The sequence below is a fragment of the Diplodia seriata genome (assembly GCF_021436955.1).
Source record: "Diplodia seriata strain FDS-637 chromosome Unknown scaffold_13, whole genome shotgun sequence".
Taxonomy (NCBI): domain Eukaryota; kingdom Fungi; phylum Ascomycota; class Dothideomycetes; order Botryosphaeriales; family Botryosphaeriaceae; genus Diplodia; species Diplodia seriata.
The window spans coordinates 366,920-390,464 of NW_027117320.1; the positions used below are offsets into that span (position 1 = coordinate 366,920).

At 52.3% G+C, this 23,545-nt stretch overlaps 6 protein-coding genes across 6 annotated transcripts; 4 read left to right on the top strand and 2 right to left on the bottom strand.

The window, feature by feature from the left end:
• Positions 1-399: 399 nt before the first annotated feature.
• Positions 400-5,782, bottom strand: SLS55_010567 (uncharacterized protein; the record flags this gene model as incomplete). The annotated part of the gene is made up of 3 exons (XM_066781948.1): positions 400-2,477; positions 4,915-5,369; positions 5,445-5,782. 3 exons carry the CDS (start codon positions 5,780-5,782, stop codon positions 400-402), a joined length of 2,871 nt encoding a protein of 956 aa, XP_066627760.1.
• A 1,045-nt stretch (positions 5,783-6,827) lies between these two features.
• Positions 6,828-7,253, bottom strand: SLS55_010568 (uncharacterized protein; the record flags this gene model as incomplete). The annotated part of the gene is made up of 1 exon (XM_066781949.1): positions 6,828-7,253. The coding sequence occupies one exon, from the start codon at positions 7,251-7,253 to the stop codon at positions 6,828-6,830; it is 426 nt and encodes a 141-aa protein (XP_066627761.1).
• A 571-nt stretch (positions 7,254-7,824) lies between these two features.
• On the top strand, positions 7,825-8,884 carry KTI12 (kti12, chromatin associated; the record flags this gene model as incomplete). The annotated part of the gene is made up of 4 exons (XM_066781950.1): positions 7,825-7,830; positions 7,890-8,225; positions 8,274-8,540; positions 8,597-8,884. 4 exons carry the CDS (start codon positions 7,825-7,827, stop codon positions 8,882-8,884), a joined length of 897 nt encoding a protein of 298 aa, XP_066627762.1.
• A 1,027-nt stretch (positions 8,885-9,911) lies between these two features.
• On the top strand, positions 9,912-10,676 carry SLS55_010570 (uncharacterized protein; the record flags this gene model as incomplete). The annotated part of the gene is made up of 1 exon (XM_066781951.1): positions 9,912-10,676. The coding sequence occupies one exon, from the start codon at positions 9,912-9,914 to the stop codon at positions 10,674-10,676; it is 765 nt and encodes a 254-aa protein (XP_066627763.1).
• Positions 10,677-12,229: 1,553 nt separating this feature from the next.
• Positions 12,230-16,266, top strand: SLS55_010571 (uncharacterized protein; the record flags this gene model as incomplete). Its single annotated transcript, XM_066781952.1, has 9 exons — positions 12,230-13,354; positions 14,116-14,772; positions 14,820-14,914; positions 14,967-15,026; positions 15,087-15,120; positions 15,167-15,521; positions 15,569-15,693; positions 15,753-15,863; positions 15,919-16,266. The coding sequence occupies 9 exons, from the start codon at positions 12,230-12,232 to the stop codon at positions 16,264-16,266; spliced, it is 2,910 nt and encodes a 969-aa protein (XP_066627764.1).
• A 576-nt stretch (positions 16,267-16,842) lies between these two features.
• On the top strand, positions 16,843-18,935 carry SLS55_010572 (uncharacterized protein; the record flags this gene model as incomplete). Its single annotated transcript, XM_066781953.1, has 3 exons — positions 16,843-16,992; positions 17,200-17,570; positions 17,627-18,935. 3 exons carry the CDS (start codon positions 16,843-16,845, stop codon positions 18,933-18,935), a joined length of 1,830 nt encoding a protein of 609 aa, XP_066627765.1.
• Between the last annotated feature and the right edge of the window lie 4,610 nt (positions 18,936-23,545).

Below are 23,545 nucleotides of genomic sequence, written 5' to 3' on the forward strand. Positions count from 1 at the left end.
GAAATACCCAGGCCGTTCGAAACGCGGCGCGCCGCTCCGGCCCGTTTGTTCCCCCAAGCAAGTTTGCCATTCTGGCCACTGCATATCGGTCCCAGCTGGCTGCGTTCACGTGACAGCGCTTGCTTCTGCTTATGGCAGACATACTACGCCGAGGCAACAACCTGCGGGAAGGACATCATTTGGCACGAGGTCCGCAAGATGGAGATGGCGAGTAACGCTCGTCGACTAAACCAAAAGGGCCCGTTTTTATCCCCGCTACAAGCAGGATGCTGCCATCCTAACTAACTATATCAACGCATAATAAGCCATTCTGTTTCAACGCGCCGCGGTGCAAGGCCAAAAAGACGATAACATATTCCTTGTTTCCCCGTTCTGAGAGTCTCATCCATCCTCACACTGTCAGCAAGCAGCTCCGCACACCATGGTTCCCACACACGCGCAGTCCTTGTCCCAGCACTCATCCCTCTTCCACAACATTTGATTCCCACACCCCATCCCTCCCACAATCGACTCCATCGACGGGGCATCGGCCAGAAACTCACACGCGTCTCCCATCGAAACCCCGCTATCCTTCCTCGTCGCCGCCACTATCGTCTCCTCGTCCACCGCCCTCACGCCGACATCATACGCAAGCTCCTGCGTCTCGATCCCGCGATCGAAGCTTACCAGCACGATCGGTCCGCTGCGCTCGCTGCCGCCATACTTGGGTCTTCTCAGGAACACGACACTCCTCTCGTCCGCCGCGGCCACAATCTCCGTCGCCGGCGGGAGCGTATACGTGCTCGAGCCAAGCGACAACTCCGTCACCGACGACTTCGACGTCGTCGACACAAGCGTCGGCTGAGGCGGCGTCAGCGGCGCGTTCAGGATGTCATGCAGCTTCCTCGCGCAGTTGTACTGCCTGGCGCCGTCGCCGTCGCCGATGGCGTTGCCGCTGGGCTCACCCGGCGGCGGCCACAGCCTGACGGGAGGGTAGAGGAAGCGGTCCTCGTACGGAGGAAGCTGTGTGCTCACGTTCACATCTGCCACCGCTCTGGCCTTGCCTTTACATCCGTCGGCGATCCCAGCGCAGGCTTCGAGCGGCAGGAAAGGCTGTCTTTTGCGCGCGCCGATGCGCAGGCGGAGGCAGGGCGGGTCGCCGACGGCGGCGGCCGTCGGACAGCATTTGTCGTCCTCGACGAGGTCGAGGAAGGCGGAGCAGGAGAGGTTGTAGGCGCGGTGCTTGGTGCGGGCGAGGATAAAGGCTTGCGAGGGGGGAAGCCCGCCGACGAGCTGCTGCTCGTCGTGCTTGCGCTCCGGATGGTAGGCGCGGGGCAGGCGTTCTTCGGAAGGAGCCCAGTGCGGGTTGTTTCCCGAACCAAGCGTCTGCACGAGGAGGTCGTCTGCGGGCAGCAGCGGTGCCTGCACAGAGGCCGACGCGACGTTCTCGTCTGCTTCTCCCTGCTCCGCGTCGACGCCGGTGTTGGTGGCGTCGTCGGGCGAACCCGATGGCACAGCTGAAGGAGTCGGTGAGGCTGACTGCAGCATGCCGTCGTCGCCTCCGTTCGCCACCATCGCCGCCCCTTGTTCACCGGTCTGTCGCCTTCGAGCTGGACGGCTGGAGGGGAATGTGACTTCGCGAGTGTAGAACGTGCGTTCTTGCTTGCTGCCCCCGTTGCGCCATTCGCGGCGCGCTTCGACGATCTGCAGCTTGTTCGTCTTCTCGTCGACCTGCAAGCCCAAGTCCGTCCAGGAGTCGTTAATTGGGCCCTCAGCGTGCTGCCTGCGATAGACCCTCGTGTTAATCTGTACCTCCTCTTTCACCGGTCGATGCAAGGGAAACCTAATGCAGTGGTAGAAGGACGTCCAATCCACTTCCTCCACGACGAATGATGTCTGGTTGGACACGGCGTAAAAGTGGTCGTCATGGATCTCAAAGGCGACAGTAGATCCGAGGTCTGAGCCAACGAGTTCATCCAGTTGGAGCGCGGGAATGTTGGGCGGCAGTGGAGCGTTGTCGGACAGCGACAGGCTGTGTATCTTCCACTCGTGATGTCCGTGAGTGCCCAGCCCGGTATGAGTGCCGTAGAGCAAGTAATTGGCCGTGTTTCTAACGAAGAGCTTGCTGGCTCCCTCCGGAGGTCTGAGGAGGTTCACACCGGCGCCGGTCATGGGGTCGAATTTGCGCAACTCGACGTAGATCAGCCAGTGTCCGTCGTCGCGCCAGTCCGCGCATAGGTCCGTTTCGCTGTAATCGAGATGTAGCGACACCACCCAGTCGCTGTAGTGCAACAAGCTGACCTCTGGCTCGATGTCCGTCGCCCCGAAATGATTCGTCGACAGCCACTTGACCATCGGTGCCGTATCTACCTTAAAATCCTCGGACGTGTCGAAGACCGAGCGAACACGGATGACGCCATGTGACATGTAGCATAGGACATTTTGCCTGTAGATGATGGAGGATGCGTAGTCCACGACGCAGGCAGAGCTGGGAGTGGCTGTAGCATAAGAGCCGCGTCGGGAATAAATTCGTTCCAGGGCTTCGCGATAGGTTATCTTCTGTTTGGCGGCAAACTTCGCTTCTTGAGTAAAGGGCGCGTGATCCTGTAGATCAAAGTCAGCACGGTCTGACGGGAAGGGCCGCGTGTACTGGGAGGGGGATGTTCCCCCGAAGGATTGCTTACTTCTACGACCCGTCTACACAGAGTACTCTCGCATCGCAACTGGTAGAGTTGTCTACAGGTTAAAGTGAGATGGATAACGTCCGAGTATGAAAGCCGTCCTGCAACATTGAACAAAACATCGTAAGGTAATCGATCGAGATTAAGCGTCATGAATTTGCCGATCCAGGTACTCCAAAAGGATATCAAAGCAAGGCGACTGCTTTTTAAGTAGGAAAGTCGTGAAAATCAGATAGCCTCCCAAGTCTAGTAGGAAAACTTCACGCTTTGCGTGCCGCAATGGTTTCGGTCGTTTCGATGCTGTACTGAAAGAGTGGTGAAAAGAATGACAAAGTTGAGTGAGATTTCCTACGCGTGTTTTTGGTATAAATGAAGACTTTGTCAGGAATCATTGTGTGGACGGCGATGGGTAAAAGCGCCTAGGACTGCCGTTGTTAAGAATGGAGTGAGGCTCTGCCGGCACGGCGAGAACAGGCGATTCAGGGAAGGCTATGTGATCTCCTCCTTACTTCCCGGTTGAGTTACACGGACCGGCGCCAGCCTTGCGAATGAGGGGTTATGACGAGTTACTGTAATACTGAGACGGCTGGGTGGCTGCAGGAGCTAGTAATGTCTTGGTCAAGCATTTACCTGCAAGGTGTGCCGGGCGTAGACCCGTGCATAAGAGCCGCACTAGCACCGTTTGCAGCGCAGGGCTACGGCGGGGCTGCGTGCCTAGAAAAGCCCGCAAATACGATCGTTGGGAGGCGCCAATTCCATTTCGTGGCGGAAAGTCTTCTGCCTTGCAAACAATGCGGCTGGAAGTCGAGGCTGAAGAGCGATCGCGGGTGGGTGGCCACATGGCCTCTGAGCAGAGCAGGCTAGGAAGAGGCATGGCATGTGGCGGCGAAAACGGAATGGATGATGAGGCTCTGCTGCGGGGACCGCCATGTTCTCATTGGCCAGTTTATCAGCCTTGTTGTCTTACGCCCCCACCCGTGTGCTACAGCCTACGTAGGATCGGGCGTCTTGCTTTTCTGTTTTACCGGCTTCTTGTGAGAGTGTTAGGCATGATTCAGGTGGGGCTAAAGGCTCTCGTGGCCTGCTGGGTCGATGCGGCTCTTGCTTACGTCGCACAATGGCTTACTTCGATCGCGTTGCGGGACACTAAGCTGAGAACCAGATATAGTACGTGTAATGCGATCCAGTCAACTGAAACAGCAGAAAGGTGTCACAGTGAAAGAGCAACGTCATGCGGGAGTCTCATGTCACGCGCAATCAAGAGGTACTCAACGAAACACGTATTCGTCCATGGTGGGTCAAGGTTCACGAGGCTGTGAGTGAGGGGTTCGCTGCATCGACGCCCCGATAATGAGGCTTAAGAATCAACGAGCATGAGCCATGCGCTTGCCCTTGATCTGGGCCTTATTGCTGTACAGATCGATTCCTTTCCTGCTACAAACAGGTAGTACTGGGGTAACCCCGTGGGCCGAGACGGCATGTCCTCCAAGTGGCCAACCAGCGCTTCGGTTACGTGGCTTTGAGAAGATAGAGGCCAGATGCAGCGTGCTGCCCGTTCTCGGTGCAGACATGAGGGGCCGGCGTACATGCAGGAGAGCCATCCTGCAGAGATCGTAGTCCCAAGATGGGTCGCAATTGGCACAGTGTGTGATGAATGCGACCCGTTTGATCGTACACTCGTAGTACGTTGCGCTCCATTCTCCAGTATATAAATCGGTTTAGCTCGGCACACCTGGATCCACTATTCTTTCCCGGGGGCCTAAGTCCCAGCCAACGGACGGCCAACCGTTTGGAAGGGTCGAAAAAGGCGGGAGGATATAGCGCCCTTCGCACATTCCGATCTCGGGGCACTTCAGATCGCACAGCCCAAAGACTTTGCAGTAGCAATCCTGCGCGGACGGGCAATGGATGGGCTCTTTGCCGAACAAGACTGCAAATGGACGTGTTAGTGAAACCTTGCGTACGGCAGTCTACCTGCAAAGTCGCCCCGATTGCGGGGTATTAGAAGCTGCTGCCCGAATCGGAAGCCAAAAAATGCTGCCCAGGACGATGCACCGCAAAGAAATGCGTAATATAATGCACCAGCGCCCCAGCAAGCAAGGTTGTAGCAGCATTCGACGGCGGCTTCGTCTGAATGGTACCCGCGAACGCACGAACGCCCGGTGGTGGGACAACGGAAGCGCAGTAGTGCCAGCAATCAGGTATTGAGGCATTCTTGCCTGTGATTGAGAAAGAAGAACTTGGCCAGACTTACTATGCCACGAGTATTCCATCACGCGCCCACTAATCGAGTCTTGCAGAGGCGTTTTCGCCAGCCACTCTCTCAATCGCACGTATTCCTCTCTGGGGATCTCACGAATCTTGTCCCTCGTGAGAGCAAATTGGGCGCAGCAGCTGACGCCAACCTCGTGCGGGACCTCACGCTCCTCGCCAAAAATCTCCTTGAACGCGTGATAGTACGAGTTCCCGGCGTGTCCTTGTTGTTGGTTTTCGCGTGGGTCTTTCTCGTAAGGCTTGATTTCGTTCGGGCAGCCAAGCTGCCATGCGCAACGCAGGTTGACGTAGCCCTCCTGCTCCAGGTTGGGCAGCTGGAAATTGCGCAGCACCATCAGGCCGTCATAATCGGGGTCATCGTTGTGCCATTGGTATCGCGTCGGGTGCAGGAAGAGCGTATAGTCAGGCAGGTTCTCGTAGTTGTCAATAATGAAGCTGCGAAAGGCAAGGGAGGGTTAGCAGGTGAAGCCTTTGACTTCGCAAAGCCCCGCGGTCGTCCGCAGCACGTACGTAAGATAGACCATCGACTCCCTCCCCTTATTAAATGGCACTCGCAGCTGCGCTTTGGGATTATCTACGACGTAGCGGTATTTGGTCCAGTCGTGGAAGTAGTCGTACAGCCAGGCGACGTCATCCTTCTCCTGGCTGGCAACGACGAAAGCCTTTTCGCCCTCGCGGGTGGCGGGCGTCTGGGCGTAGGTGCCCAGGTCCTCCTCGTAGGTCAAGTCGTCGGTAACGTCATTGCTGGTGGCGCCCCGCTGGCGATTGACCAGATAGCCGACGATCAGAACGAGAATCAGGAGGTAGAGGACGAGGCGAATGTTGGAGGTGCGGCGGCGGGGGCGCATTGTTGGGGTCGCGGGGTCATGGCCGGATGGAGTGCAGAGACACGTCTACAGCTCCTTCGCGCAGCCGATGGCTAGCGTGGATCTTTTTTTTGCTTATGTCATGGGTAGTTAAAGCTATTATTCGGATATATATATATAATTTTTAATTCGATATTCTCGTCCGGATTATAGCTTTAACTACCTACGTATTTCTTTTTCTCTAAGAACGAGCTAAGGTATAGTTACGCCATATTCTGCTATTCTTCGCGCTAGCCATCGGCTGCAAGAGGGGGCTGTAGGGGAACATTGATGAGGTGTCGGGGAGCGCGTCGGGAGGCCGCGTGGCGGCGTGGTCCATCCCCTGATGTTCATCAAGGCGTTCACAAGAAGTCGAAACGTCCCTTTGCCGCGGTTTTCTTGCCGACCCCAATCGCGTGCGCTGCGCTCGCGAAACGTCTGCCTAGCCCGTCGCCGCACGCACCTGTCGATGACAATAAATCAATGCGACGAGCATCATTTCGAATCTAAGCACAAGCTTTGCGAAGCTCCCTGGCCAAGCATGCAAGGCACGAGGAGCCGCAAGCGGCGAAGAATGCACACTTGCTGCCGGAAATGTGGGGTCGGGGCACGACTTCACGGAACAGAGACACGCAAAATGTAGCATTCAGACCAGGGGCCGCCTGGCCGGCGAGAACTAGCTGCGTCGCTCGTAAAGAGACAACTTGAGTGGTATCCAACTAAACAATGCCCGTTCGTGTAAATCCTGACGCGCCAACGCCAACTCCGAAACCGCAAGGGTGCGACGTGATGATGCGTATAGTCGTCTGCCCGTCTATGACCGGCCACCCTCCGCTTGCGACGTGTACCATGAGCAGCGTCTGAAAAAGGAAAAGAAAACGAAAAGGGAGAAGAGCGTGCGGCCGTCTACCCATGCACGAAAACTGAGAATGCATGAAACAAGCCACGGCTACCACGGGCCCTGAGTCGCCCGCGGCGGTGATCTCCGCCAAAACTCCCTGTCCGCGGCGAGGATTGCAGGCTTGGGTCGAAGCACCTCACACCACAATCATGACAGCTCGACGCCCTCCATGTCCCGCATCAGCACCGCCATCTGCGCGCGTTTTGCCGCCTCGGCCACCAGGCTGTACTCGTTGAGGTACGCCGCCGTCTCCTGTGCTGTTCTGCCAGCCCCGTCGCGGTTCGGCTGGTAGTCCACGCTGGCCGTTCTGCTGACCTGCGGCGGGGCACGCTGGGCCTGTGCCGCCTGGGCTGCCGCCATGTTTCCGGGCGGTAGCGAGCCGAAGTAGTTGCCCTGCGGGACGGGGGACGAAGGTGGCATGGGGACACCCGCGTGCTGCGCCTGTTGAGAGGTAGCGAAGACGGACGGGCTTGCGAGAGTCGAGAGGCTGCTGGAGCTCTGCGAGGCCGAGCTGACTTGCGAGGCGAAGCCCGGGAAGGCAGGACGCTGTTGTCTATCGCCGGCGGAGTCCATTGTAAGAGTGTGTTGTGCGAGCGGCGGAGGACGGAGGAGCAGGCTCGGGGCTGGAGGTCGGCCGGGAGTCTCTACTTTTCTTATAGGATATGCAGGGCCGGAGGACGCGGTCGGAGCAAGGCCGGGCTACTGAATCGGGAACGGAAGCGGGCCCGCAAGCGAGACGCGCGAGGGTGGTGGATGCAGGCGGTCTGGGATCGGATGGCGCGTCGAGAATCTGGAGACGGCGGTGCCGAGGCTGTACAGTGATGCTGGTCTCCAGAAGGGCATCGGACGATCGAGCGCGGGTGAGCAGCCGCTTTATGGGAGCATGGGAGGGCGCTTGGGCGAGGGCGATCTTGCCTCGCTGGTCGCACCACAATCGCCTGCGGCGCCGAGGCGCGCCCTGGAGATTCCTTCCCGGCAGACCCCACATGGCACCAGAGGAGCAGAGCGCCCGGAATCTGCCAAAGTGCAGCGGTGGTGCGCCGTCTCGGCAAAACAGCCCTATTTCCGCCGCCGACGCCCGCCGCGAGCATCAGAAAGCCCGCTGCCCGCTGCCCAAGCCAGCACGCCGCCGAACCCGCCAGCGATGCCGGTGAGTGCTGCCCAGCTGCTCAAATTGCGCGCCCTGCTCACTCTGCCCAATGCCGCCAGCTCGTCCTGATCTCCGGATACCCGTCCGCCGGCAAGACGCACCGCGCCCTGCAGCTGCTCGACTTTTTCCGCGACAAGATTGCGCAGCTCGCTCCGACGGACGCACGCATTGCGCGCCTGAAGATCCACCACATCAATGATCAGACACTCGGCCTGCACCGCGATGTCTACCACACGGCCCGCGCAGAGAAGGACGCCCGAGCTGCCGAGGGTTCGGCCGTCAAGCGCGTGCTGGGCCGAGACGACATTGTCATCGCTGACGGCATGAACTACATCAAGGGCTTCCGCTACCAGCTCTACTGCGAGGCCAAGGCCATGCAGACGCCCAGCTGTGTCGTGAGCCCGCCCCTCCCCCCGCCCGCACAGCTGCTGATAGTCCTAGAGGTGCACGTAGGGACCTCAGTCGACAAATGCCGGGAGATCAACAAGCGCCTGCTCGCGGATGCGAGCACTGACGGAGGCTACGTCGAGGAAGACTTTGAGAACCTGATCTTCAGATATGAGGAGCCCAATGGCATGACGCGCTGGGACAGCCCTCTGTTCACCGTCGTGTACGATGACGAGACGCCGCCTCTCGAACAGATCTGGGACGCCATGGTTGGCAATGACGGCAAGGCCAAAGTGGTTAGGCCAAACGCCGCAACAGTCCTGGTAGGCGCTCGCGTGACATCACCCGTCTTGCAAGCATGTTGACACAAGTTGGCCAGAAACCCGCCACTGAGCAGAACTATCTCTACGAGCTCGACAAGACCACTTCTGACATTGTATCGCATATCGTATCCTGGCAGAAGGATCATCCGGGCGAGGAGGGAGGCGAGGTCACGGTTCCAGATGCTGAAAACGCGGTAGCCCTCCCCGCATCTGTTGTCTCGTTGCCACAGCTCCAGCGCATCCGCCGCCAGTTCATTTCGTTGAACCGTCAGCACAATCTCTCGAAAAACCGCGTTCGGGATCTCTTCGTCGACTACCTGAACGACGCATTCCAAGCCGCGTGAGGCTCGTCTATGCGAACCGCCATGGCTGCAGCTAACGACGGACGTCATGGCGGGGTTCTGGCCGCGGGCCGACTTAGTATGCCGTGGTCTTCTAGAAAGCCGTGACATGAATAATGGAGCTTGCTGCACTGACGCAACCCAGGGAATCCTAAGCGCACGCTTCGGGTACTGCACGGCGCCATGTCGGCGACCCGGCCTTTGAAATCAACTTGGAACTCTGCACCCAGCGCTCCAGCTCCCTCCATCCATTGCTCCGCATAGTGCGGCGGCCAAGCGGATCAGCGCAGCCATTGTGGGGTCTGGACACGTAGGAAACAAGATCGCTTTTTAGGCCTCCTACCTGTGAGACGAATGAGATGGGAGTCCGGGGATCAGATGAGAGGTCAGCCCAGCCAAAGGCTGACTGGGACGCCCCATGGAGCACTTCAGCCTTTGAATCGCATCACCTGCCCTAGATGACGACAGATAGCATTCTGCCAGGAAAAAAGTAATTGTCCACCTTCTGCATACGGCACCCTCGCATCAGCCGATCTCAAGCTAGCGCCTTGCCATACTGTGATCAGCGCGAATTGGTATCTGGCTATCTGGATGACATCAGGCTCCGTCGCGGCAAGGAACGTATCGCTCACGATCCCCAGGTTTGCAGTATTGTGGTGTCGCAGCGGACGTGTGGAGAGTCTCCAGCCGAAATGCCCCGAAGCAAGCCTCCCGCGGTGCTTTTGCCTCGGCGATCCACTCGGATGTGGGGTCTCCACAGATCGGCACTGCGAGTGAGCTCTCCGCCCAGCTAGACTTTGCCTCCGTGCCTCTGCAGTCCCTTGTGGAGCTCTGGCTCCACTGTAACGCCGCACCGCCCCTCGCCAAACGAGTCAAATGAGTACAAGATTCTACGGCCTCGTAAGCTCTTACCGCAGCGCCATCCCGAACTTGGAAGCCCCTTGTTCGTCCAGCTCTCGGCATATGGAGGGAGTAGAGTGATGAGCCTACCGCCAACCGTTTCCATATCAACGCCGAGCGAGCGATCGTCATGTCCAACCTGGGCAGTTACCGCGACCTCATAATCACATCCCACCCCGGCCCTTCCAACGTCTTTATCCTGACCCTGTCCCGCCCACCGGAGAACCGCTTGAATGCCTCTTTTGCCCAGGAAATAATCCGCGCCCTCCGCGCTATCGAATCCGCCATCCCACCGGATGCTTCAGGTGCCATCATTACCCGCGGCGCCGATGCAAAATTCTGGTCCACGGGCCTCGACCTCGAAGAAGTCAAACGCAATCCCACCGCCAACAATGACGGCTTCTACCCGCTCCTCGCCACGCTGCTCGACCTTCGCGTTCCTACCATTGCCCTCCTGACGGGCCACACTTTCGGCGGTGCTTGCCCGCTCGCCTTGGCTCACGATTATCGCATTATGAATGCAGACCGCGGTTTCTGGTGCATGCCCCCTGTCGACCTGGGACTGCACTTCGATGGCATCGGAGCGCTGTTGAAGGCTAAGCTGATGCCTCGAACCGCACGGAAGATGCTGTTGGAGGGGCACAAGTGGACGGGCAAGGAAGCTTGCGAAGAGGGTATTGTCGATGTGGTTGCAGCGCCGGACCGCATGCTGGAGGAGGCCGTGATGCGGGCGGAGAGGGTAGCACCGAAGGCGAGGAGTGGCGTTTATGCGTTGCTGCGGGCAGAGCTGTGGGGCGATGCGGCGGAGGCGTTCAGGCGGATCAGCTGGGTGCACGGGAGGGAGACAAGGGGGTATTCGCCTTCGGCAGGGAGAGAATGGAAGGCGAAAATGTGATTTTTTTTTTGGTTAAGGTAAGGGGATTTTGATGTCCTATATGCAAGAATTGCCAGGCTTATGGTGCTGATGTTTTTGTAGATTCTGGATTCTCTTTGAAAGAATACCCGCTCTGGAACGTCTCTCGTCATGTCGAGCCTCACGTGAATACCTCAAGTCTGCTCTAATACTCTCTACAAGACGAGCCACTTATATGCCTGATCAACGCGTTGATCGAAGGACAGGTCACTGCTGTAGCAGCGAGCGAATTACGGCAGTTAAATCAGAGGTGAGTATGCGATCGGCGATGTTCGCGAGGCACCCCCGTAACACGCCAACAACGATAGGTCGAGCAACGAACCGTTTGTGATTCCACCTCAGGGGAGTTTCATATACCTCTACGAAGTCCCGCATCAACTGCAGATGAGCCAAATGCCTGTTTGTCATTCGATTCCCGGGTGGAACAGTCTGTGGGGCGGCGCTTCGCAGGCAACGAAGCAGATGGCTTCGTGTAAGCGCCTACTGGCTGTGCCGCATTTGCACATCACACACGCAACGCTTTTAAACCTCCCATCGAGAAATGATGCCCTCCTTCACTACTGCAGGCTTCAGTCCGACAGATTGTTTGTTTTCTCGTGTACATCGTGCCATATTACACCCCTTTTGTTCATGTACAAGACCTAATGCAGTCGCTCCGGAAAATCCTCTCCTTCGCGAACGACCGCAGTTCCAGGAGTACAGATACTCCAATAAACGAATCTCGCCCCCTGGAAAATGAAAAGAGGCTCAAGCTGTCGACGCCCGCTACCTTTGGAAGGCAGAAAGCAGTAGCTGTGGAGGAGGAACTTCGAGAAAGCATAATTTCTGCCTGTTTTGATACAAGACTTTGTCCCCAGTGCGAGACGCTTAATCTGGATGAGCGAATTGCAGGAGCAGTTCGATCGTCGGAAAACCTTTCCGTCTGGCCGCAATTCAACGCTTCGGTCAGCACCATCGATGAGTCGTGCGATTTTTGCCGATTCTACCAAAGTCTCTACAGTATTGTCGACTCAAAGCCAAACTTCAGATGTTTCGAGGTCCAATTTCTCAATGAGCGTCATTGTTCGGTGTTAAAGAGCTGGGACTTCACCATCACAAAACACGGCAAAACATCTGGATACAGCGACGTACAACTATTGCGCGGAGAGACTGGTCCTGGCTTAAGGAGTCCTGAAACATGGCCGATCAACCGCTTCGGAGTTGATTATGACGAATTGCGCAGAAAGCTGGCTTTCTGTGATGAACGTGGATCGAAATACGTTCAAGCGCATACTCCGTCCCCAGCACACCCTATCTTCGTCATCAACTGCCGCAACCGGCGGGTGGAGCCTCTGGTACCTGGGACAAAGTACGTGTGCCTCAGCTATGTGTGGGGTCCGCCACGGCCTCCAAATGGCGAAGACCCCGGCTTTGGGCGCCTACCAAACTACACAGAAAGGACCGTCGAAGATGCGATTACTGTCACGTCAAATCTACACTACGAGTATGTTTGGGTAGACAAATATTGCATCAACCAAAACGACCCTGCCATGAAAATGGCACAGATTCAACAGATGGATTACATCTATACACAGGCGGACCTGACGATTGTTGCGGCGGCTGGTGATCATGCCGACTATGGGCTTCCCGGAGTCAGTAAACAACCTCGTTCCCCCCGGCGGAGCCTTAAACTCGGCAATTACGTACTAGTGCCATGTTGGGAGGATTCCAGATTGAAGAATGCTCTGCGGCAATCCAAATGGATGGAACGTGGCTGGACGTATCAGGAGGCTCTCCTGTCTCGGAGACGACTATTCTTTACCGAGTACTGCTACCTGCATGATTGCGGCACATGCTACGTCGAGGGGGATGAGGCAAAGAGATACGAGTCTTGGGTTGATTCACCCGAGCTTGTGAAGCATGGACGCCTGAAGGGCACAAGCCGGTGGATGGCATACAACATATCCAGCACCATGCCGGACGTTTGCGGACGGATTGAAGAGTACTCAAGGAGGAATCTATCACACCAGTCGGATGCCCTCAATGCCATCACCGGGGTCCTTCAGACATTCGAGGCCGCCAATCCCCCGGAGTTCCATTACTATGGCGTCCCAATGCTCCAACCCTTCGAGCGTGAGGCCGCTCCCCTCACCAGCAACATGGATGGCTTCGTGCAGTCACTGCGGTGGTGCCTAGACCCAGTAGCAACCAGGAAGAGACGGCCTGGCTTTCCAAGCTGGTCGTGGGTCGGCTGGGAATGCCCCTGCCAAATACAAAACCTCGCGCCCATTGCACCAACCACCGTCAACGTCGAGGTAGAACTGAGCCCCGAAGAGGTAATCGATTGGGCGCGGTTTGCAGAGATGGGTTATCTGAAGCAGAACCGGACGAGCCCCTTGTCGCACTGTATATGGGTTGACGCGTGGACGTTCGAGCTGGTAACGCTGGATGTGCCGCCGCCATTCGAGGAAAATGTGCAACGTGCGCATATCATGGGCAATCCTAACATCGACCACATGCAGTTCAAGGCTCGAATCGATCTTTTTTGCAAAGATGATGCGGAGGAAAAGGAGCACCTGAGGGCCCAGTGTGAGGCGGGAAAGCTTTCTGCCGTCGTGCTGGGAGACATCACCAAGGAAGTGACGACACGGTCCATCATCATTGTGGAAGATCTAGGCGATGTTTGTCGGCGTGTTGGCAATTTTGACGACACGGGTCGTGCTATGCTTTGGAATATTGCACCTGGTTTCTGGGGTAGAGGCGTTGTCAGCGCGAGAAGGCAACGGGTCCGGCTTTCGTGAGTCGTCTACGTGGGCAGTCGAAGCAAATGCGCCGGCGCGGATGTGACTTGACATCGGTATTACTTGTTTGAGAAATCGAGGCAATGATTTTGGCAGCGGGACATCGCCAAATTGACGGATCAGATTCTCGTAGCTTTTGATTTTTGTATTTGTGGGACTTTGGACGGTATCAATCAATGATTTCTTCTTCGTGGACGTCCGAAAAATTTGCTTTCGCTGCGCATGGAGAAGGGCTCACCTACTTTCGTCTGGCAAGTTTAACCGAGACAAGTGATAGCTAAGCAAGTTCACAGAAGTGTCCTATTGGCTGTGGAACATTGGCCTATGCCGGTTGTCTTGGTCATAAAGGGAAATCCTTGCGAAAATATGCAGCACCGCCTGGGTGCGCACAGGAGCGGAAGCCGCGGACAGTGGGGTGCCTGTTGCATAAAATGTCAATTTGCCACGTGACGGCGCGCTGGCGCGTCCGCGTGTCAGGGTCTCGTCACTGCGTCATCCACAACCACCCGTTGCGATACCTTGTCCAACGCCATTAGCTCTTCCCCACCATCCGACACAACAAAGGCCCACCCACCCGCGCAGGCATGAGCTCCTCCGACGATGAGGATTTTCAAAGAGCTATCGAAATGTCTTTGGGGCAGCTCGACGGCACTGCTGAGGACGAGCCAGTCTCGGCGGCTGGTGTCGCGGACGCCAACACGGGTGAAGCTCCAACCGCGCCCACAACTGATTCAACTGCCAACCAACCACAGCCTGCGACCAACCGGGCCCTCAACGATAGCCTGAAGAATCTCGATCGCAAGCAGCTTGAGGCAGAGCGCCTTGCTCGCCAGAAATCCCGCAAACACGCCGACTCTCCACCCTCCAGCCAGGATCGCGGAAGGCCCTCCAAGAAGCCTCGTACCGGAACCAGCATAGCTTCGTCTCAAGGACCTGAACTCATTGACTTGACCGCCCCCACAGCCAAGTCGCCGACAGCACGGTCTCAAGCCCAGGAAATCCGACAGATTCTACACGATGAAGGCATTTCCATCCCGCGCGAGACCACGAACAGGCAAGTTTCAGCATCGTCCCGCAGAATCACAGAGCCACAATACCTGGACGGCGCGGTCAAGAAGACTTGGGCCCAGGGATTTCCTCGAAACAATGACATCAAGATCGAAGAGGTGCTGCAGAAGAGCGACTTGAACCATCTGCTAGTCAGTTCGTTCAACTTCGATACGGAATGGTGGAGTACCAAGATCGACTCTCAAGTCACCAAGCAGACCTGGATCGTTGGTTCTTCGGACGAGGAAGTGGTGAGTCCATTCTTCATGCGTATGGTGACTTCTCTTACTCCGTGTAGGCAGCGGAATGGACGATGGCACCGGTCTTGTTTGAAAACGTATCTGTCAGTCTGGCTGACATGAAGGGCGTCAATGGCATTTACCACGCCAAGTTGTGAGTCCGACCCGAAAACAAGATTTCGGAGCCTACTACTGACTATACACAGCCTCATCGGTGCACACCCCAAGTATCTACGGATTACAATTACATCGGCCAATCTCACCAAGTACGTACACCTGGCGAAACGTTCAATGCGGGTGGCAAACAACTGACACGATATTTGCAGGTGGGACTGGGGTGAAGGTGGTCTTATGGAAAATGTAAGTGGGCAAACTTACCTGTTCTGACTGTTGTTGACAGTAGCAGACGGTGTTCCTCATCGATCTCCCACGCCTACCAGAGGGCCAGGTTACATCCGAGGACGACTTTACGCCCTTTGGACAGGAGCTTCGACACTACATCCAGTCTGTGACACACCGCCCCAACCTCTGCAACAGCCTTCTCAAGTTCGATTGGTCCCGCACCAAGCACTTGGCGTTTGTGCATTCTTTAGGGGGTCCAAGGACGGGCGAGGACGCACGGCGTACTGGCCTCCCAGGCCTTTCTCGGGCGATCAACAAACTCAATCTAGACTCAACTACGCTTGAGGTCGACTATGCTACCTCTTCCCTGGGTGCATTGAGTAGAGGCTTTATGAAACAGCTTCTGGAAGCTGCGAAGGGTACGTGTTGAGAAAGCCAACTGGGATCGTGAACTAATGCATCACAGGCGAAGAGGTCAAGGTCACAAAGGAAAAGTATGACAATGACGTGCAAGTGAGGGATCTTCTGAAGCGCTTCCGAGTGTATTTCCCTACAGCCGACACTGTCAGGGAAAGCAGAGGCGGAGAAGATGTATGTCAAACTCTTTTCGTGCGAGAAAATGGCAAAGCACAGAAGCTTACATACTTTAGAGTGGCGGCACCATCACACTTTCCAAGAAATGGTATGAGGCTAAGGGCTTCCCTAAAGCGTCCATGCACGACCATAAGTCGACGAGAACCGGTCTTTTGAGTCACAACAAGGTCGGTGCTGGTGGAAAATGATTCATCATGATCCATATTGACTAAGGCTCCGCAGATGATTATCGGCCGTGGACACCGCGTATCCTCCGGTGCGGAGGACGGAGAAGACGAGGTGGCAACGACGCGTGAGAACGTTGCTTGGGCATACATTGGATCTGCAAACCTCACGGCTGCCGCGTGGGGCCAGCTGTCAAACGACCGCGCAACCAAGACGCTCAAGGTGACATGCCGCAACTACGAATGCGGCGTGCTCGTTCCTGTCGATGAGAAGGCTCCGAAGATGGAAGCGAAAGATGGCCGGGTGCCAGGCTATGAAGTTTTCGAGGGAACTTTGGACATCCCCTTCGAGGTACCCGGCGACAAGTACGGCGACAAAAATCCGTGGTATGTTGCGTGGAATTAGGGTGCTCGGTTGGGCTAGATGTTTCGGATGACTCGCGTTCCGGAGGCCAGGGTATACGAGCACATGCCGGGAGGGGCTTGCACAAAAACAATTGCGGATGGGGCCGGAAGAAATCGCAGCTGGTGGCTGACGGGCTCGAGGCTCTTGGATAGCATGGCATGTACGTGGCTTGGATAATAAGCCAGGCAACCAAAGCGGCTGCATAATAATCAGCCCACGGGCAGAGCATCAACAGGTCTCAAGACCATCACAAGCAAGATGAGATGCAAGTGACGTTTGCGGGAGGGCGGGCTTGGCTGCGGATCGCAGGCCTGGCGGGCTGCATGCTGGGCGGGCGGGAGCGAGGCGTCCGGCTCATCTTGCACAATTCAGCGCCCATGTCGACGTCGACCAGCTGGCCGCGCCCCGAAGCCAGCCAACACCAATGCCGGCGCCCGCATATTCAAACCCATGAGCTCCGCTCAGCTCTCCACTCCGCCCGCTCCCGTCCCCAACCGTCCTCCACGTCTTCGCCGACCAACCCCGAACCGCGACCGCCTCGCTGACGACCGCCTGTGACGTCGCCGCCCGCCCGCCATGGCGCCCCAGCAGCCGCGGACGCCGCTGGACAGCATCAATAAAGACATTTTCGCGGGCCCGCCCATGCCGCTACAGTACACGAGCCCCGTATCCGTGTACCAGCGCCAGAACCTTCCGCTCAACCTCGTCGCCTTGATACTGTCATATGTGTGTTGGACGCCTTCCTCGTGCGCGCGCCCGCGCCAGCTCGCACCAGTCGAGCTCCAGACAGCCGGCACATCCGCTCAGCTCACGCCTACCGCTCTGCCGGAGCTCCGCTGAGCTGACGGGAGCGCTGCGATGTGCTTGTCGGAGCTCTACGCGTGCTTCCTAGCTGTGCGCGCCGCTGCTTTGTGAGCTGCCTGGGGCCCATAGCTAACCCAGAGCCGCTGCCAGATCGATGACATTGCCGACCTTGCGCGCGTGACGCGCACCTCGCGCCTGCTCTACTACATGACCCTGCCCCGCCTCTACGAGAAAGTCACCCTGCGATCGTACAGCGAGCTGCGCTACATGGACAATGGCCGCCCGGAGGGATACGGAAGCGGAAGCCCCTTCTCCATGGGGCTCAATGGGCTCGTCACCAAAAACATCGCCCAGTACGTGCGCAGCTGGCGGCTGGTGGGCGATTGGCGGGAAAGCGACCTCGACGATTTCTCCCGAGGGCGCGTGCCGGATAACTCGATGATGCTGAACATCGCTGTTCGCGCCGGCATGGACAGGATGGAGCGGCTGCAGGAATTTGCGTAGGTTTCGCGCGGGGAAATGCTCGTGATAGGTCGCGTGCTGACTGTATCTGCAGGTGGGAGCTCAACACCAAGCCTCTGCAGACGATATACCAGGGTCTGCAGGCGTGCGGCACCCTGCAATCCCTGACCCTGAAATTCCCCAGCACCCGCATTCCCAGACCTACCGTTGTGATACCCCCGCTACCCAACCTTCGCGAGTTCAAGGCTCTTGAAATCGATCCCCTCTGCTACCCGGATGATATTTCTGTTTTGCTTGCGCATTCCAAAAAGCTGGAGGCGTTACATTTGCACTTCAGTCCGCGGATGCGCGATGCGGGCGAGGAAAGCACTAACCTCACTGCCTTTTTCGGACGCTGCATCGCGAATAAGCAGCCCCTTAAGCTCAAGCGATACTCGATGATTAACATTTACACCCGCGCTACTAACATCGACCTCGACGCGTTAATCGATGTAGATACGCTGGAAGAGATAGCCTTCATCAACTGCAACACCCAAGACGCCATTACCGTCTTCATCGACGACACTTGGCGGTTATTCGAGCCGCAAAAGATACCGAAACATCTGAAGGTCATGCGCGGCGATGTGCTCGACGCCAAGCAGGCCATTGTCATGGCGCAGCTCAAAGGCCTCGAGTGCCTTTACATCGTCAACGCCAGGCGGAAACCCGCGCGCACAACCCCCAACGGCGTCTCTCCCGCCGCCAATAACAACGGCAGCAACGGCACCAGCAATGTTTTCTCGGGCGGCATACCCGATGGAACATCACAATCACCCTTCGGCACAACAGGCAACGGACAGCCGGATACGCCGATGAGCCGGGAGAGCGCGACGATCGCAGGCGACTACTTAGCGGCCATCACGCGGCACCTGGGGCGGACGTTGCGACACTTGCTGCTGAGCGACCAGTGGCTGCTGGGGGGCGACGTGCTGATGCAGCTGGGGCGGGCGTGTCCGCACCTGGAGCAGCTGGGCGTGGCGCTGGAGGAGAAGAGCCCGGACAAGATGCGGCAGCTGCTCACCAGCTTGCCGCGGCTGTGGGCACTGCGCATTCTCATCCGCGCGACGACGCAGGAGATCGAGCTCATGCAGAGCATCTCGGGCAACCTGCACGAGCAGGTCATCGCGTTCGAGCTGCGCCGCAAGGAGTGGGACCGCCTCAAGTGGCTGGGCATCGGCGACATGGTGTTCCTATGCGGCGGCGTGAGGGAGGTGCCGGGCGGCGCCGCGGCGAACACGCCGAAGAGCCCGGTCGATCCGACCATGGGCGAGGAGCTGGGCGTGCGGAGGATCGTGAAGAAGATGGATCGGGAGGCGGTCAAGGACGTGGAGATCTGGAAGATGGATAGCTTGGATGTGATATGAGGGATGCCCAAGTCTCGTTCGTTTGGCCGCTCAGATTTTGCTCGGCTTGTGCTTGCTACAGTCTCACGACGAAAAGGCAGGCCCCGACTGAGGTATCAAAGACTTTTCTAATGATTGACGATGGAGGGATGTGGATGATGCATGGCCATGGGCCGGCTGCCATTGGTTGGCTGGTAGAGTAAGGAGGTTTGCGCATACCCCCACATTGCCGGTGTACAGGCGTTTATCGTTCCTTTTTCCTTTTTGTCTACCAGCCTCAAAAGTTCAACCCCCCTTGCCATTCTGGATCTTTTCGTATTCTTGGTCTTTTCATGTAAATTTCCTCTCCTCTCTGGGAGGTGGGTCTCGGATTCTTTGTTGGCTTGACAGTGTAGATTGGGACTCACGGTATCATCCTCGTCACTACTTTTGGACAAGCTTGGGGTTTTTGTGTGGCTTAAGTGTACATATACATTCTCAAGGTCTCTCCGTGGTGTGAGAGCCTGGGGCACGGCGCAAATGCGACTCAACTCTTTATTTTCTCTGACATCACTGAAGCATCTTTCAGCGTAATCTTTCTGTAGGAAATGTTCACGATGCTGCTAATGTGTTGTGCTTTCGTCCATGGGCGGACATACCTTGCTGGATAGTCTGCTAGAGGGGCTTGGCCAGGTTAGGGATGGAATCTTCTGTTATCGCAGTTTGTCTACTTCTGCAACAGGTGACAGCTGCGCCGACCAGACTAAAAGTCTTGGCGACCCCCCGTGACTTGCGTGCACGAGCCCCAGCGTACAACCTTATTTTACCCCTTAACAACGCTGCACGTAAGCACGCTAAGACCACTAGCGCTTTCTCTCTAAGCACGCCACTCGCTTCTATATACCTTTCTTCTATAGTTACGACCGATAAGATAAGTACGATATTATAATATATTTAGAATATATTCGTTACTAATTCGTAATAGATTTAACTAGGGTTAAAGACTCGACTAATCTCTTTCTACTTAAAGTCTTTTATATACTAAAGCCTCTTTAACTTATTTCTAATATATTCGTATTAGATAATCTCGACGTACTTAAGAAAGCACTTTCTAAACTAGTAACAGCTAAAGTAGAGTAAAAACGTGCGCGTAACGAAGTAAGTTAGTAATACGTTTTAAATATATTAGTTTTATATTAAGATAAAGTAGTTACTACTAATATAAGAAGAAATAGAGCTTATAATTACTTCGAATAGCGCACTTCGTATAGTATATTTAGAATACGTTAAGAAGATTCTAGAGTATCTAAAGATATATTTAAGAGGGTATATATACGTCTTTTCTATATAAGAAAAACTATAGATAGAAATTTTAAAATCTCTTTCTAGAAAGATATAAAGATACTAATATATTATTAATATATTACTAAAGTATTAGATCTAATACGCGATTCGTTAAAAGTATAGCGTAAAGCCGGGTAGAAGTACTCTTCTTAATAGATACGAAGGCTTAAGACTTCTATATCGCTACTTAAATATAAGATGTTATAAATTTATTACTAATAAATTAAGTAAACTAGAATATATAAAAGTTCTAAAGCGTATATAAGAGAGAATTAGAGCTATTCGGCGGGATCTACTCGATACTTATATTATATATACGACTAAGTCTAAAGAGTAAGTATAAGATATCGTATATACTATACTTACTTAGTTTACGAAGAGTATCGCGTGTAGTAAATAATAGGCCTTATATAAGGCGGTATATATAGAGACTATATACGAGATATACTTATCGTATTTCTAATATATTACGTATATATTACTAATATATTATAGAATCTTAACGGCCTTTAATACGAGATTATTCGATACTAATATCGAGACGAGAATAACCCTACCTTCTATAGCTATTTTTTTAAAGAATTAAGTAGATCTCTAATATTAACCGAGATATAGTACGAAACCTACTTTAATAAGACTATCGTAGGCCTAAAGAGAACTACGCTATCGTTAAGATAAAAGAGACTTATAGACAAATATACGGTTAATATATCTCTAATATATTTATAACGTAATACTAACGTATTAATAAGGCGTATATTATCTATAGAATAAAGAAAAGCTTTAGCTACGAGATTACTTTATAAAGTTTTAAATATAGGTTCTAAGAGATATAGAACGTATTCTATACGTATTTCTTCTTTATAGAGAAAAGTATATCTACCTCTCTACTTCGCTAAGTAAGCTGCCTAAGCAGTATATCGACGAAATCTTAGAGGTAATTCGTAAGATAAACGATCTAGGGCTTACCGTATATATATATTCTTAATACATTACTAGTATATTATTAATAAACTAATCTTATATTAAGTAAAATTAATAAAGAGTCTATATCTAGATAGTCTAATTCGTAGATTCTACGCATCGTTACTCTTTAAAATTTATATAGTATTTGCGAATACTAATCGTATTAAAGCGATAATTATAAAAGATAAGGCTATTTACTAGCCTTATAGAAGACGATTAAATAGTATTATCTTCGAGAAGCTTATAAACTACTAGAACTCTAAAATAGTAAGTATATTAATATATCTATAATATATTACGAACGCATTACTAACGTAATAGACGTATATTTAGTTAATCTTAAATACGGAAGACGCTAGACTTTATATCGTTTATTTCTTTAAGAAGTAAGCGAAGGTTCTTCTTACGTAAGAATAGTTCGATTTTAATATAATCTTTAAGAGAGTAGACGATCTAAAGATTAATAAAATCGTTCTTACTATACTAATTAAAGACTATAGAAAATATAAGTTATTATCGTATTATTAATATATTTCTAATATATTTCTAATAGTATTTACGCTTAGCCGAATTAAACTCGATTATAGAACGTCTCGAGCGTATTAGATCGCCTTTTAAATATTCTTTTTATATATTAAATAAGCTATATAGCGAAAGATTCGTTAGATATATATCGATAATTAGAGATTTTAAGTAGTACGGGTTAATATAAAATAGATATAAATAAAAGATAATCTATCGCCTATTATTTATAATATAATACTAATATATTCTTAAAGAATTTAGAGTATATCTTTATATAATCGATCTAGAGTATCGGCCGATCGATTTTTATATTAGTAGAACGATAATATTCTATAATATATACTTTAAACGTAGTATTATAGAGTATATAAAGTAGCATCGCTACCCGAATTTAGTTTATAGTAGAATGCGATCGATTCGAATAGCTTAGTTAAAGAAGAACTACTAAAAGATTTATAATCTTCTAATTAGTATATACTAAAAACGTATCCGTAACGCATTACTAACGCGTTTAGAATATAAAAACGAAGAGGTTAAAAAGTAGATAAAGTATAAAAAGTACTTTATAGTTATATCTAGACTTTACTATACTTATTTAAGAATACCTATAGAGGTCTAGCGTCGAATTACGAAGTATATAAATATAGTAGAATAGACTACTAGTAAGTTAAATCGACTTAGCCGATAGAAGCTACTACTCGTTACTATACTTAAGTATTAACGATCGCAATATATTTATAATATATTACTAATCTATTAGTAGTAGTATAAAAATAGATAAATAAAATGTCGACTAGTATTACGTATAGAAATAATATAATATTTTCTACGCGCAGCGTAATATATCTATTACTACGAGGTTTTATATAAGTCTTAGTTAAGAAAGTACGTTCTCTTCGTTAATATATTTCTAATATATTGCTAATGTATTTATAGAACTTTAGCGTTAAAGATAACCCTAAAATTATAGTAAGAATACTAAAATAGATTACTTTAACTCGTCTAGATTATTACGTCGTAGATTAAGGGTTTAGCGTAGAACGAAAGCGACTTTAAAGTAGATACCTTCGAGCGTACTATTATCTTTATCTATATCTATAACTATACTACTTTCGTTCTTATATAACGGTAGGCTTCTTCTACTAAGCTTCGAAGTCGCTTAGTAGATAGATTAAATCGAAGGGTTTATCTTAAAGAGATAAGAGGGGGATAATAATAATTAAATAAGAAGATATTACGTAATTATACGATGTATAGTAAGCCGGTTACCTCTAAATTAATAAGGTTTAAATTAGAACTTTAAGTTAACTACGAAGAGTTAAGATACTAGCTAAGAGAGTATATCTATATACTATAAAAAAGCTAGTTATAATTTAGTATACTCTTTCTTAAGGGCATTATTATTTAATACTATTTATTAAGGGCATTATAAGGTGTGCCCTTAGTAGAGGGCACTAGTAGATCGTACGTAACTTTAGCGCTTCGAGTAGTTTTTAAGATTTCGACTTTCGGCTTTTATCGCTACTAAGCGGTCGTAATAATCGTCTTACTTACGTCTATATCTTCGCGCCTATTTTCTACTTTCTAGATCTCGTATTTCTTACGAAACTATAATTCGACTAGATTATCGAGTTTCTACGGCTTTACTTTTCGCGCGGTCTTTTCGTTATATATAGTCTTCTATTCTTCTTAGATCTTCTATAGGCGTTCTTTCCGTGCGGGCTTTAGCTACTATCTAAGCTTAGTTCCGTAGGCGCTAAGTTTCTCTACGCCCGTTTTTTCTATACGAGATTTCTGCCTATACGGCTTTACCGTTC